The sequence below is a fragment of the Bufo bufo genome, chromosome 6 (genome assembly GCF_905171765.1).
Source record: "Bufo bufo chromosome 6, aBufBuf1.1, whole genome shotgun sequence".
Lineage (NCBI taxonomy): Eukaryota > Metazoa > Chordata > Amphibia > Anura > Bufonidae > Bufo > Bufo bufo.
This window is the reverse complement of record NC_053394.1, coordinates 414,696-431,492: the sequence shown is the minus strand read 5'-3', so window position 1 is coordinate 431,492 and position 16,797 is coordinate 414,696. Positions and strand designations below refer to the sequence as shown.

The following is a 16,797-nucleotide window of genomic DNA, read 5'->3' as shown; positions in this document are numbered from 1 at the left end:
CTGTCAGGCCAAAGGGCGTTACCGGGGACGACCTGCAGCCCCCACTATCTGAAGAGCAGCCCCCCAAGATGTATCGACAGCTGCACACGTCTTCATGTCCGGGCTAATACTGTAATTTCCCAAAGCCCTGATTGTAAGCTCCTATGGTCAGGACTCTTACTCCTCCTGCTCTTGGAATATGTCAGTGATGAGAATGTCTGTACAGCGCTGTGGAATATGTCAGTGATATATAAGTGATGAGAATGTCTGTACAGCGCTGTGGAATATGTCAGTGATATATAAGGGATGAGAATGCCTGTACAGCTCTGTGGAATATGTCAGTGATATATAAGGGATGGGAATGTCTGTACAGCGCTGTGGAATATGTCAGTGATATATAAGGGATGAGAATGCCTGTACAGCTCTGTGGAATATGTCAGTGATATATAAGTGATGAGAATGTCTGTACAGCGCTGTGGAATATGTCAGTGATATATAAGTGATGAGAATGTCTGTACAGCGCTGTACAGACATTCTCATCACTTATATATCACTGACATATTACACAGCGCTGTACAGACATTCTCATCCCTTATATATCACTGACATATTCCACAGCGCTGTACAGACATTCTCATCCCTTATATATCACTGACATATTCCACAGCGCTGTACAGACATTCTCATCACTTATATATCACTGACATATTCCACAGCGCTGTACAGACATTCTCATCACTTATATATCACTGACATATTACACAGCGCTGTACAGACATTCTCATCACTTATATATCACTGACATATTCCACAGCGCTGTACAGACATCACTTATATATCACTGACATATTCCACAGCGCTGTACAGACATTCTCATCACTTATATATATCACTGACATATTCCACAGCGCTGTACAGACATTCTCATCCCTTATATATCACTGACATATTCCACAGCGCTGTACAGACATTCTCATCCCTTATATATCACTGATATATTCCACAGCGCTGTACAGACATTCCCATCACTTATATATCACTGACATATTCCACAGCGCTGTACAGACATTCTCATCACTGATATATCACTGACATATTCCACAGCGCTGTACAGACATTCTCATCACTGATATATCACTGACATATTCCACAGCGCTGTACAGACATTCTCATCACTGATATATCACTGACATATTCCACAGCGCTGTACAGACATCACTTATATATCACTGACATATTCCACAGCGCTGTACAGACAATGTCAATGATATATAAGTGATGAGAATGTCTGTACAGCGCTGTGGAATATGTCAGTGATATATAAGTGATGAGAATGTCTGTACAGCGCTGTGGAATATGTCAGTGATATATAAGTGATGAGAATGTCTGTACAGCGCTGTGGAATATGTCAGTGATATATAAGTGATGAGAATGTCTGTACAGCGCTGTGGAATATGTCAGTGATATATAAGGGATGAGAAGTCTGTACAGCGCTGTGGAATATGTCAGCGATATATAAGGGATGAGAATGTCTGTACAGCGCTGTGGAATATGTCAGTGATATATAAGTGATGAGAATGTCTGTACAGCGCTGTGGAATATGTCAGTGATATATAAGTGATGAGAATGTCTGTACAGCGCTGTGGAATATGTCAGTGATATATAAGGGATGAGAATGTCTGTACAGCGCTGTGGAATATGTCAGTGATATATAAGGGATGAGAATGTCTGTACAGCGCTGTGGAATATGTCAGTGATATACACTGCTCAAAAAACTAAAGGGAACACAAAAATACCACATCCTAGATCTGAGTTAATTAAATATTCTTCTGAAATACTTTGTTCTTTACATAGTTGAATGTGTTGACAACAAAATCACACAAAAATAAAAAAATGGAAATCAAATTTTTCAACCCATGGAGGTCTGGATTTGGAGTCACACTCAAAATTAAAGTGGAAAAACACACTACAGGCTGATCCAACTTTGATGTAATGTCCTTAAAACAAGTCAAAATGAGGCTCAGTAGTGTGTGTGGCCTCCACGTGCCTGTATGACCTCCCTACAATGCCTGTGCATGCTCCTGATGAGGTGGCGGACGGTATCCTGAGGGATCTCCTCCCAGACCTGGACTAAAGCATCTGCCAACTCCTGGACAGTCTGTGGTGCAACGTGACATTGGTGGATAGAGCGAGACATAATGTCCCGGATGTGCTCAATTGGATTCAGGTCTGGGGAACGGGCGGGCCAGTCCATAGCATCAATGCCTTCGTCTTGCAGGAACTGCTGACACACTCCAGCCACATGAGGTCTAGCATTGTCTTGCATTAGGAGGAACCCAGGGCCAACCGCACCAGCATATGGTCTCACAAGGGGTCTAAGGATCTCATCTCGGTACCTAATGGCAGTCAGGCTACCTCTGGCGAGCACATGGAGGGCTGTGCGGCCCTCCAAAGAAATGCCACCTCACACCATTACTGACCCAATGCCAAACCGGTCATGCTGGAGGATGTTGCAGGCAGCAGAACGTTCTCCACGGCGTCTCCAGACTCTGTCACGTCTGTCACGTGCTCAGTGTGAACCTGCTTTCATCTGTGAAGAGCACAGGGCGCCAGTGGCGAATTTGCCAATCTTGGTGTTTTCTGGCAAATGCCAAACGTCCTGCACGGTGTTGGGCTGTAAGCACAACCCCCACCTGTGGACGTCGGGCCCTCATATCACCCTCATGGAGTCTGTTTCTGACCGTTTGAGCAGACACATGCACATTTGTGGCCTGCTGGAGGTCATTTTGCAGGTCTCTGGCAGTGCTCCTCCTGTTCCTCCTTGCACAAAGGCGGAGGTAGCGGTCCTGCTGCTGGGTTGTTGCCCTCCTACGGCCTCCTTCACGTCTCCTAATGTACTGGCCTGTCTCCTGGTAGTGCCTCCATGCTCTGGACACTACGCTGACAGACACAGCAAACCTTCTTGCCACAGCTCGCATTGATGTGCCATCCTGGATAAGCTGCACTACCTGAGCCACTTGTGTGGGTTGTAGACTCCGTCTCATGCTACCACTAGAGTGAAAGCACCGCCAGCATTTAAAAGTGACCAAAACATCAGCCAGGAAGCATAGGAACTGAGAAGTGGTCTGTGGTCACCACCTGCAGAACCACTCCTTTATTGGGGGTGTCTTGCTAATTGCCTATAATTTCCACCTGTTGTCTATCCCATTTGCACAACAGCATGTGAAATTGATTGTCACTCAGTGTTGCTTCCTAAGTGGACAGTTTGATTTCACAGAAGTGGGATTGACTTGGAGTTACATTGTGTTGTTTAAGTGTTCCCTTTATTTTTTTGAGCAGTGTATAAGGGATGGGATTGTCTGTACAACGCTGTGGAATATGTCAGTGATATATAAGGGATGAGAATGTCTGTACAGCGCTGTGGAATATGTCAGTGATATATAAGTGATGAGAATGTCTGTACAACGCTGTGGAATATGTCAGTGATATATAAGTGATGAGAATGTCTGTACAGAGCTGTGGAATATGTCAGTGATATATAAGGGATGAGAATGTCTGTACAGCGCTGTGTACTATGTCAGTGATATATAAGTGATGAGAATGTCTGTACAGCGCTGTGGAATATGTCAGTGATATATAAGTGATGAGAATGTCTGTACAGCGCTGTGGAATATGTCAGTGATATATAAGTGATGAGAATGTCTGTACAACGCTGTGGAATATGTCAGTGATATATAAGGGATGAGAATGTCTGTACAGCGCTGTGGAATATGTCAGTGATATATAAGTGATGAGAATGTCTGTACAGCGCTGTGGAATATGTCAGTGATATATAAGTGATGAGAAGGTCTGTACAGCGCTGTGGAATATGTCAGTGATATATAAGTGATGAGAATGTCTGTACAGTCCTGTGGAATATGTCAGTGATATATAAGTGATGAGGATGTCTGTACAGCGCTGTGGAATATGTCAGTGATATATAAGTGATGAGAATGTCTGTACAGCGCTGTGGAATATGTCAGTGATATATAAGTGATGAGAATGTCTGTACAGCGCTGTGGAATATGTCAGTGATATATAAGTGATGAGAATGTCTGTACAGCGCTGTGGAATATGTCAGTGATATATAAGTGATGAGAAGGTCTGTACAGCGCTGTGGAATATGTCAGTGATATATAAGTGATGAGAATGTCTGTACAGTCCTGTGGAATATGTCAGTGATATATAAGTGATGAGGATGTCTGTACAGCGCTGTGGAATATGTCAGTGATATATAAGTGATGAGAATGTCTGTACAACGCTGTGGAATATGTCAGTGATATATAAGGGATGAGAATGTCTGTACAGAGCTGTGGAATATGTCAGTGATATATAAGTGATGAGAATGTCTGTACAGCGCTGTGTACTATGTCAGTGATATATAAGTGATGAGAATGTCTGTACAGTCCTGTGGAATATGTCAGTGATATATAAGTGATGAGGATGTCTGTACAGCGCTGTGGAATATGTCAGTGATATATAAGTGATGAGAATGTCTGTACAGCGCTGTGGAATATGTCAGTGATATATAAGGGATGAGAATGTCTGTACAGCGCTGTGGAATATGTCAGTGATATAGAAGTGATGAGAATGTCTGTACAGCGCTGTGGAATATGTCAGTGATATATAAGGGATGAGAATGTCTGTACAGCGCTGTGGAATATGTCAGTGATATAGAAGTGATGAGAATGTCTGTACAGCGCTGTGGAATATGTCAGCGATATATAAGGGATGAGAATGTCTGTACAGCGCTGTGGAATATGTCAGTGATATATAAGGGATGAGAATGTCTGTACAGCGCTGTGGAATAAGTCAGTGATATATAAGTGATGAGAATGTCTGTACAGCGCTGTGGAATATGTCAGTGATATATAAGGGATGAGAATGTCTGTACAGCGCTGTGGAATATGTCAGTGATATATAAGGGATGAGAATGTCTGTACAGCGCTGTGGAATATGTCAGTGATATATAAGGGATGAGAAGGTCTGTACAGCGCTGTGGAATATGTCAGTGATATATAAGTGATGAGAAGGTCTGTACAGCGCTGTGGAATATGTCAGTGATATATAAGTGATGAGAATGTCTGTACAGCGCTGTGGAATATGTCAGTGATATATAAGGGATGAGAATGTCTGTACAGCGCTGTGGAATATGTCAGTGATATATAAGCGAGTATAATCTAATAAATAAAGCTGAGGGTATGTGTGTATGTCCGCTAAAGGAATCCGCGCCGGCGCATTTACAATCACGGAATTAAGCACACAGGTACATCAGGTGTCCGGGAAGATTTTAGACCAGGTCTCCGCTCTCGACCATGTACCGTTCCTGAGATATTCCAAAAAAATGCATTAGCCAATAGAAGCCTGGTCACATGTCCCTTATCAGCCAGTAGAAGCTCGCAGCCCCTTAGTCTCCACATACACACAGTTTTACACCAGGTTTCCATAACAACCCAGCCATTTTTCTTCACTGCTGTAGGTCAGCTTTAAAGGGTTAAGTTAGCGTAGTGCTCTGCAGATCAGTCACGGGGGCAGGTAGGGTGGCCTGAATGGCAGACTTAAAAAAAAAAACACGCCCCCAGGTCCAGTTTAGTCACGCCCCCGACCTGGTTAAGCCACGCCCTCCCACTCCGCAGCCGACGGGGATTCAAAAAATGAAGGTAAAAATCAACTTCTGTCAGCTGCAGGGGTGGGGGGAGGGTGACTTTCTCCCTGCAGCTCATGCTCAGACTGCCCAGTGCTGCTGTCCAAGAGTGAGCTGTTCAATTGGACATCCCTGTGACATAAGACAGGGAGCCTGAAAGCCGGACTGTCCAGCCTAAAACCGGACCTCCGGCCACCCTAGGGGCAGGCTGCTGTGGAGGTCACAGTTAAGGGAACGGTCCGCTATAGAGGTCAGTTTTAAGGGGCAGATTGCTGGAGAGGCCACTGTTAAGGGGATGGGGTGTTGTGGAAATCACTGTTGGGGCTCATGCACACAACTGTATGCCCTCCAAGACCATACGGTCCGTGAGCAGGCCATATGTTCTGGAGCGACATGCATCGTGCGCACGGGAGCGCACAGCATCATAGGTTACTACGATGCTGTGCGCATCGGCCCACCCGTGGGGCTATTGTCCTGCACTCATAAGATCATATGAGTGCAGGACAATAGTAACCTATGATGCTGTGCGAACGATGCATGCCGCTCCAGGACATCTGGCCCACCTCTGGACCGTATGTCTCGAAGGGCATACAGTCATGTGCATGAGCCCTTCAGGAGATGGGGTACTGTGGAGGTCACTAATAATGGGGTGGCCGCTGTGGAGCTCCCTGTTAAAGGGGCAGGCTGCTGTGTGAAGGTCACTGTTAAGGGGCAGGGAACGGTGGAGGTCACAGTTAAGGGGACGGTCCGCTATGCAGGTCAGTGAAGTGCTATAGAGGTCACTGTTAAGGGGGCGAGGTGTTGTGGAGGTCACATTTTAACCTCTTCCCGATCCATGACTTACTACTATGTCATGGAAACCACTGCGTTCCCGCAAATTGACGTAATAGTATGTCATGGTGATCGGGCGGGCACCGGAGCGGTGCGCACCCGATCACTGCAGGGGCCCGGCAGTCCCTGGTAGCAGGGCCCCTGCTGTATCTGTAAAAGCTGATGCCGGCGGATTAACCCCTTCTATGCTGCGGTCCGTGCTGACCGTAGCATAGAAGTGATTTGCGGCGGGTGAAGGAGCCCATCGAGTCCCCGCGCTGCTGTGGCCCGGCCTCGATGTGTCAGAAAGCAGCCCGATGCCGTGCAGAGGCTGCCCAATGCCTTGCATGGCATCGGGACCTGCCTTCTACGGGTGCCAAGGAGATCCAGCCTCAGGCCCGTCTCCTAGGCAACCTGTTTGTGTACTACTCACTGTACACGAACAGGGAATGCATTACAATACAGATGCATTGTAGAGGGGTTCAGACCCCCAAAAGTGAACATCAGAAATAAAGAAAACGTTTTTAATAAAATGTAATAAAGTAATAAAATTAATAAAGAAAAAAACGCCCTTTTCCACTTATTTTATAATAAATAAACAGAAAAAAAAAAAACACATTGGGTATCGCCGCATCCGTAACAACCAGCTCTATAAAAATATCACTTGACCTAACCCCTTAGGTGAACCCTGTAAAAAAAATAGTCTGGCTCTATAAATATATCACATGATCCACCCTGTTCGATAAACACTAAAACATCATTTTGTTTTGTTTTAAAACTGCTATTATTGTGCTAAAGTGAAATACATAAAAAAATATATATACATATTGGGTATCGCCACGTCCGTAACAACCAGCTCTATAAAAATATCACTTGACCTAACCCCTCAGGTGAACACTGTGTAAAAAAAAACAAAAAACATTTTTGTCACATTACATCACAAAAATTGCAACCGCAAGTGATCAAAAAGGCGTATTCCCCCAAAATAGTACCGATCAAACCGTCACCTCATCCTGCAAAAAATGAGACCCTACCCAAGAGAATCAGTAAAAAAATAAAGCTATGACTCTGACTATAGATGCACTAAAATATCATTATTTCGGTTTCAAAAATGCTATTATTGTGTAAAACTTAAATAAATAAAAAGTCTACATTAGGGTATTGCCAAGTCCGTAATGACCGGCTCTATAAAAATATTACATGACCTAACCCCTCAGGTAAACGCTGTAAAAATAAATAAAAACTGCGCCAAAGCAACAAATTTTTGGGTCACCTTGCCCCATAAAGTGTAATAATAAATGATCAAAAAAAATCATATGTACCCAAAAATTGTACCAATAAAAGCATCAACTCTTAATGCAAAAAACGAGCCTTTGCACAAGACGATCGGCAGAAAAATAAAAATATAAGGCATTCAGAAAATGGAGATACAAAAACCTAATTTTTGTTTTCAAAAATGCTTTGTTATGTAAAGCTGGAAACAAACATCATAGACAGTAGACCTATTTGATCATTGCGTCCGTAACAACCTTCTCTATAAAAATAGCGCATGATCTACCCTGTCACAGGAATGTTGTTAAAAATAAAAACGGTGCCAAAACATCCATTTTTTATTTTTGGTTACCTTGCCTCACAAAAAACGTGATATAGGGCAATTAAAAATCATATGTACCCCAAAATAGTACTAATAAAACTGTCACCTTATCCCGTAGTTTCCAAAATGTGGTCACTTTGAGTTTCTACTCTAGGGGTGCATCAGGGGGGCTTCAAATGGGACAATGTCTGTCTAAAAACCAGTTCAGCTAAATCTGCCTTCCAAAAACCATATGGCGTTCCTTTCCTACTGCGCCCGGCCATGTGCCGTTTACGATCACAGGTGTGGTGTTTCTGTAAACTGCAGAATCGGGGTAATAAATATTGAGTTTTATTTGGCTGTTAACCCTTGCTTTGCTACCGGAAAAAATGGATTAAAATGTAAAATCTGCCAAAAAAAGTGAAATTCAGAAATTTCATCTCCATTTTACATTAATTCTTGTGGAACACCTAAAGGGTTAACAAAGTTTGTAAAATCAGTTTTGTATACTTTGAGGGGTGTAGTTTATAGAATGGGGTCATTTTTGGGTGATTTCTATTATGTACGCCTCACAAAGTGACTTCAGACCTGAACTGGTCCTTTTAAAAAGTGGGTTTTGGAAATTTTCTGAAAAATGTTAAGATTTTCTTCCAAACTTCTAAGTCTTCTAACGTCCCCAAAAAATTAAATGTATTTTATATTTTTCAAAATGATCCAAACATGAAGTAGACATATGGGAAATGTAAAGTAACTATTATGAGTTATCACTATCTATTATAAAAGTAGAGAAATAGAAATTTGAAAATTTTAGGAACTTTTAAAATTTTTGGTAAATTTGCGATTTTTTTTCACAAATAAAGGTCAAATATATTGACTCAAGTTTATGAAGTACAATGTGTCACGAGAAAACAATCTCAGAATGGCCTGGATAAGTAAGTGTTCCAAAGTTATTACCACATAAAGTGACACATGTCGGATTGGCAAAAAATGGCCTGGGCAGGAAGGTGAAAACAGGCCCGGGGTAGAAGGGGTTAAGGGAACGGAGCTCTGTGGAGGTGACTGTTAAGGGGGCGGGTTATTATGGAAATCACTGTTAACGAGACAGGGTACTGTGGAGGTCACTAATAAAGTGGCGTCGGCTGTGGAGGTCACTGTTAAAGGGATGGGCGCTGTGGAGGTCACTGTTAAAAGGATGGGCGCTGTGGAGGTCACTGTTAAAGGGATGGGCGCTGTGGAGGTCACTGTTAAAGGGATGGGCGCTGTGGAGGTCACTGTTAAAAGGATGGGCGCTGTGGAGGTCACTGTTAAAGGGATGGGCGCTGTGGAGGTCACTGTTAAAGGGATGGGCGCTGTGGAGGTCACTGTTATAGAGGATATTGTCGATATCTTTTAACGACACACAAACATTAGATGAAATAGATGAAATATCCCCGTGCGAAGCCGCGTCCTTCGGCTAGTAAATAAATAATACTGTATCTTTTTTTTTTTTCTCTTTTGTGTCTGGATGGGTAGGGCTGTTCACCATGGGATCTGAGGTTTGGGCTTGATTTTCTTGAGTATTTGGTTTTCAGGGTAAGGAAAATAAGGAAAAGGAGAAACTTGAACGGCGATTACTCGAAGAATTATTCAAGATGTTCATGGACTCGGACTCGTTTTACTATAGCAAAACCTATGACTTGACCAACTCTGTGCAGCGTCAGAGCAGATGTGAGACAACGGGGTTTCCGCTGTGGAAGAGGGTAAGTGGAGGGTGGGGACGGGAGAACGCCACGCTGTGTGGAGGGTGGGGACGGGAGAAGCCACGCTGTGTGGAGGGTGGGGACGGGAGAAGCCACGCTGTGTGGAGGGTGGGGACGGGAGAACGCCACGCTGTATTTGGAATTTCTGGATGATTTTGCTCAGTAGTTTTGATGTCTCTTTCTTTCAGGTGGATGAGAGATTCTTCTGGAATAGGCACATGCTGCAGGACCTCATTGAGCTCCAGGTGAGAGATCGAGATTTACATGTGGACTTATTAAAACTCTCGGTGCCAGGAGTTTCTACCACATGGCATGCAAACGTTTGGGCACACCTGGTCATAATTAAAATGATCTCAAAAAGGCATAAAGATGACATATTCCCTTTGTATTTTTTAAGTAAAAACAATATTTTATTTTTATCCTTTACATTTTTTTAATAAAAAAGGAGAGGGGCCCAAAGCAAAACTTTGGGCTCCCTGCATGATTAGTACATAGTAGCACCCCCTTTGGCAAGTATCATCTTGTAATCGCTTTTTATAGCAGCCAAGAGACTTTCAATTCTTGCTTGAGGGATTTTCCTCCATTCTTCCTTGCAGATGTCTTCAAGTTCTGTGAGATTCCTGGGTCGTCTTGCATACACTGTTCTTTTGAGCTCTATCCACAGATTTTCAATGATGTTCAGATCAGGGGACTGTGAGGGACATGGTAAAACCTTCAGCAGATCAGGAGACTGTGAGGGCCATGGTAAAATCTTCAGCAGATCAGGGGACTGTGAGGACTATGGTAAAATCTTCAGCAGATCAGGGGACTGTGAGGACTATGGTAAAACCTTCAGCAGATCAGGGGACTGTGTGGGCCATGGTAAAACCTTCAGCAGATCAGGGGACTGTGAGGGCCATGGTAAAACCTTCAGCAGATCAGGGGACTGTGAGGGCCATGGTAAAACCTTCAGCAGATCAGGGGACTGTGAGGGACATGGTGAAACCTTCAGCAGATCAGGGGACTGTGAGGGCCATGGTAAAACCTTCAGCAGATCAGGGGACTGTGAGGGCCATGGTAAAACCTTCAGCAGATCAGGGGACTGTGAGGGCCATGGTAAAACCTTCAGCAGATCAGGGGACTGTGAGGGCCATGGTAAAACCTTCAGCAGATCAGGAGACTGTGAGGGCCATGGTAAAACCTTCAGCAGATCAGGGGACTGTGAGGGCCATGGTAAAACCTTCCTCAGATCAGGGGACTGTGAGGGACATGGTAAAACCTTCAGCGGATCAGGGGACTGTGAGGGACATGGTAAAACCTTCAGCAGATCAGGGGACTGAGGGACATGGTAAAACCTTCAGCAGATCAGGGGACTGTGAGGGACATGGTAAAACCTTCAGCAGATCAGGGCACTGTGAGGGACATGGTAAAACCTTCAGCAGATCAGGGGACTGTGAGGGACATGGTAAAACCTTCAGCGGATCAGGGGACTGAGGGACATGGTAAAATGATTTGGAGCACTGTATCATAATGGGCATTAAACTCACAACGGGGAGGAGACGCAGTCTTCTGCTGTGGGCGTCTCCTTCTCCCAGGCTGTGATCGGTCAGCTCTGATTGGATCGCGCTCACAGCCAGGGAGAAGGAGACGCCCACAGCAGAAGACTGCGTCTCCTCCCCGTTGCGAGTTTAATGATTATTATGATACATCGCTCCAAATCATCAGGGGAAGGGGGGGGGGGGGGTTGGGGTTTGAAAAAATAAAATAAAATCCACCCATGGCATCAGTGGGGGCCGCCCTACAAGGTAATACCATAATAAGCCTATGTCAAAAATGAATGTCAAGTCTGAGACCTCGGTCAGTCACCTGAGCACTCGGATCTCTGTGGGTTCACATTCTTTTCCAAGGAAGTCCTTTCTTTCACTCAAAGTGTACAAAACCCTAATAATCCACTGATATCGCTTCAGATGTTAAAGTGTGTTTCATCTTTAACTTTGTGCCTTTTAGAGATCATTTCAACTTGCTTAATTGTTCACAGTAGCAGGCATTTGACCCGGGGCGCCCAGAGTTTTGCATCTTTGTATATGTGCGACATCCTGTTAACATCCAGATGTATACATGGACTCCTTCTGGTGACTCTGGTGGCGCAGGGGCTCGTCCAGAAAGAATTAGTGACTGAGGAACAGCTGCTGATGTATGTACCAGGCGGCAGTATTCCTTGCATCTTGATTGTTCTGCAGGATGAACATGGAGGCTTCTGGATCCTGCCCATTATTCAGGGCTTTGTACAGATTGAGGAACTTGTTGTGAACTATACCGAGTCTTCAGATGATGAGAAGAGCAGCCCTGAGACTCCCCCACAAGAGGCAGCCTGTGTAGATGATGTGCACCCCCGATTCCTGGTGGCTCTTATTTCCCGCAGGAGCCGACACCGAGCAGGTGAGTCCATACAGCACTCTGGTGAGGGGGTGCAGAGCGCTGGCAGTTGGGGCACTGTGCAGAGTCCCAGCTTCATGTCCCGTATTTAGACTGTTACTTTCCAAATATTAATATGTCTGCCCTGTGTGACAATGAACTGAGTCCTCTCACAGTACATAGGGAATGATATGTATACATCGGGACAGGCGGCTGTATATATAGTGTATACATCGGGACAGGCGGCTGTATATATAGTGTATACATCGGGACAGGCGGCTGTATATATAGTGTATACATCGGGACAGGCGGCTGTATATATAGTGTATACATCGGGACAGGCGGCTGTATATATAGTGTATACATCGGGACAGGCGGCTGTATATATAGTGTATACATCGGGACAGGCGGCTGTATATATAGTGTATACATCGGGACAGGCGGCTGTATATATAGTGTATACATCGGGACAGGCGGCTGTATATATAGTGTATACATCGGGACAGGCGGCTGTATATATAGTGTATACATCGGGACAGGCGGCTGTATATATAGTGTATACATCGGGACAGGCGGCTGTATATATAGTGTATACATCGGGACAGGCGGCTGTATATATAGTGTATACATCGGGACAGGCGGCTGTATATATAGTGTATACATCGGGACAGGCGGCTGTATATATAGTGTATACATCGGGACAGGCGGCTGTATATATAGTGTATACATCGGGACAGGCGGCTGTATATATAGTGTATACATCGGGACAGGCGGCTGTATATATAGTGTATACATCGGGACAGGCGGCTGTATATATAGTGTATACATCGGGACAGGCGGCTGTATATATAGGGGGGAATTTATCATTAGGAGAATATTTGAAGTCTGTCTTGGCGTCCGTCTTGGCGTCCGTCTTGGCGTCCGTCTTGGCGTCCGTCTTGGAGTCCGTCTTGGAGTCCGTCTTGGAGTCCGTCTTGGAGTCCGTCTTGGAGTCCGTCTTGGAGTCCGTCTTGGAGTCCGTCTTGGAGTCCGTCTTGGAGTCCGTCTTGGAGTCCGTCTTGGAGTCCGTCTTGGAGTCCGTCTTGGAGTCCGTCTTGGAGTCCGTCTTGGCGTCCGTCTTGGCGTCCGTCTTGGCGTCTGTCTTGGAGTCCTTTGTGCCCCATTTATCACAGGTCACATGTTTGATAGATTTGGCTGCTCCTTAACCCTAACACTTCTGTCTAGAGAAGCTGCCCCACTGTTCCTACTCCACCCTCCTCCTGGAGTGAGATTGCGACTTTTAAAAAAAGTTATGAAGAGTGAGACTCATTAACATATCTAGCCACACCCACTTTCCCACCCATATTACAAAACTTGAGTGAGTGGTGTAGAAAAGTCACAAAATTTTGCGCAAGTGAGTGTAAAAAGTCGCAAATTTTTGTGCAATCGCATAAATTATGCGCAAGCGAGTGCAAGATAGTTGCAAAAGTCCTATTTTGAGACTTTTTGATGCCAGAATTCTGGAGTGCAGGTATGATAAATCATGGGCATAGTGTATACATTGGGACAGGCGGCTGTAAAGAAGAATACAGTATAGTCTTCCCTATATAAGATACGTGGACATGGACGTCCCTTATATGTGAGATAGAAATGATCACGTCTACCCTTAGAGGGGACGGATAGTCTTCCCTATATAATACTAGCAGAAGGACGCGGCTTCGCACGGGTATATTTCATCTATTTCATTTCCGTGTGTGGTAAAAAGAAACAGTTTTCCCCATAACAGTGACCTCTACAGCACCCCGCCCCTTTAACAGTGACCTGAAGAGTGGCCGCCCCTTCAACAGTGAACTCTACAGCGGCCGTCCGTTTAATAGTGGCCCCTTTCCCCATCCCCCATGCATGTAGCAGTGTAGTTGTGCCGTCATACGTCATATGACTGAATATTTTAAGGACCTGTGAACTGCTAAAACCTGTGATCAGTTGTTATGGCAACCTGGAGTAGGACCTGCGAGCTTCTATTGGCTAATAAGGGACATGTGACCGTGTAAATGGCAGTTCGGATTTAAGTGAAAGGCTTGCTGGCTTCTATTGGCTAATGCAGGTCATATTTTGGAAATATCTCAGGAACAGTACATCCTAGAGAGCTGAGACCGTCCAGGACACCTGATGTACCTGTGTGCCAAATTTGGTGAAGATCGGTCCAGTCGTTTGGTTGCGCATAAAGAACAGACAGATAGACGTCTAGACAGACAATTCAAGAGACTAGCAGAAGGACCCAGCTTCGCACGGGTATATTTAATCGATTGTGCCCACCCCTTTAACAGTGACCTCCACAGTGCCGCCTCTTTAACAATGACTTTCACAGGGCCCGCCACTTTAACAGTGCCAGCCCCTTTGACAGTGACCTCCGCAGTGCCAGCCCCTTTGACAGTGACCTCCGCAGTGCCTGCTCCTTTGACAGTGACCTCCGCAGTGCCTGCTCCTTTGACAGTGACCTCCGCAGTGCCTGCTCCTTTGACAGTGACCTCCGCAGTGCCTGCTCCTTTGACAGTGACCTCCGCAGTGCCTGCTCCTTTGACAGTGACCTCCGCAGTGCCTGCTCCTTTGACAGTGACCTCCGCAGTGCCTGCTCCTTTGACAGTGACCTCCGCAGTGCCTGCTCCTTTGACAGTGACCTCCGCAGTGCCTGCTCCTTTGACAGTGACCTCCGCAGTGCCTGCTCCTTTGACAGTGACCTCCGCAGTGCCTGCTCCTTTGACAGTGACCTCCGCAGTGCCTGCTCCTTTGACAGTGACCTCCGCAGTGCCTGCTCCTTTGACAGTGACCTCCGCAGTGCCTGCTCCTTTGACAGTGACCTCCGCAGTGCCTGCTCCTTTGACAGTGACCTCCGCAGTGCCTGCTCCTTTGACAGTGACCTCCGCAGTGCCTGCTCCTTTGACAGTGACCTCCGCAGTGCCTGCTCCTTTGACAGTGACCTCCGCAGTGCCTGCTCCTTTGACAGTGACCTCCGCAGTGCCTGCTCCTTTGACAGTGACCTCCGCAGTGCCTGCTCCTTTGACAGTGACCTCCGCAGTGCCTGCTCCTTTGACAGTGACCTCCGCAGTGCCTGCTCCTTTGACAGTGACCTCCGCAGTGCCTGCTCCTTTGACAGTGACCTCCGCAGTGCCTGCTCCTTTGACAGTGACCTCCGCAGTGCCTGCTCCTTTGACAGTGACCTCCGCAGTGCCTGCTCCTTTGACAGTGACCTCCGCAGTGCCTGCTCCTTTGACAGTGACCTCCGCAGTGCCTGCTCCTTTGACAGTGACCTCCGCAGTGCCTGCTCCTTTGACAGTGACCTCCGCAGTGCCTGCTCCTTTGACAGTGACCTCCGCAGTGCCTGCTCCTTTGACAGTGACCTCCGCAGTGCCTGCTCCTTTGACAGTGACCTCCGCAGTGCCTGCTCCTTTGACAGTGACCTCCGCAGTGCCTGCTCCTTTGACAGTGACCTCCGCAGTGCCTGCTCCTTTGACAGTGACCTCCGCAGTGCCTGCTCCTTTGACAGTGACCTCCGCAGTGCCTGCTCCTTTGACAGTGACCTCCGCAGTGCCTGCTCCTTTGACAGTGACCTCTGCAGTGCCTGCTCCTTTAACAGTGACCTCTGCAGTGCCTGCTCCTTTAACAGTGACCTCTGCAGTGCCTGCTCCTTTAACAGTGACCTCTGCAGTGCCTGCTCCTTTAACAGTGACCTCTGCAGTGCCTGCTCCTTTAACAGTGACCTCTGCAGTGCCTGCTCCTTTAACAGTGACCTCTGCAGTGCCTGCTCCTTTAACAGTGACCTCTGCAGTGCCTGCTCCTTTAACAGTGACCTCCGCAGTGCCTGCTCCTTTAACAGTGACCTCCGCAGTGCCTGATATATATATATATATATATATATATATATATATATATATATATTTTTTTTTTGTTACGGAACGCCTAGCACCCCGACCGGGTACCTCCGTCGATAGTTGCTCCTAGTGCTTCCAGAGGACTCCAAGCACTCCATATATATAGTGGGCTCAGCATGCATGTTGGTACTTGCATCCCTGGATCCGATGAAAGCTGTAATGGCACCGGATGGGGTTAAAAGCAGAGTGTGCTTGGCGTGCATGCTAGCCTGCATTCCCTGGACTTTGTGTGGCTGTCATGGCCCATAAACAGGTAGGAACTAGTGTTAGGGACCACTCAAATGAGACGACCTTGACGTGGTGAGTGGCTTATTACGCTTTGGCCAAAATGTACACCAATGCCTCATCCAGCATAGAGGCAGGGCAGAATGCTGGATGCAGAGTGCGATCACATTTGTATTTTGCGTTTGTATAAGAAGCATTGTTAGCCATTGTGAGGAGCAGGAAACCTTTACGAAATGACCACGAAGTCCAGACAGAGAAGTTACTGAAGGAACAGAGTACCACAGGGAGAGAGAACCCAAAAAATCCTGCATACCCTCCATAGTTAAATCCCCCCCGTGGATTAATAAAATCGGACAGTGATTACTAAAGACTGGAGCATTGTGTGCAGGTCTTATCCACTGCTCGAGGAGATCTGGAGGAAGACATTAGAGATGAGATCAGCAGACAGTGGGAGCGGTGAATAGAAGTGACGCGTTCTCTCCACCC

General features: G+C 46.1%; 1 protein-coding gene across 1 annotated transcript in view; it reads left to right on the top strand.

Annotated features, from left to right (window-relative positions):
• Positions 1-16,797, top strand: part of INPP5F (inositol polyphosphate-5-phosphatase F) — a 49,572-nt gene that overhangs the window by 19,914 nt on the left and 12,861 nt on the right. The window contains exons 5-7 of the mRNA XM_040435154.1: positions 9,617-9,784; positions 9,973-10,029; positions 12,004-12,202. Of these exons, the coding sequence (XP_040291088.1) occupies positions 9,617-9,784; positions 9,973-10,029; positions 12,004-12,202 (424 nt within the window). The remainder of the gene's footprint in view (positions 1-9,616; positions 9,785-9,972; positions 10,030-12,003; positions 12,203-16,797) is intronic.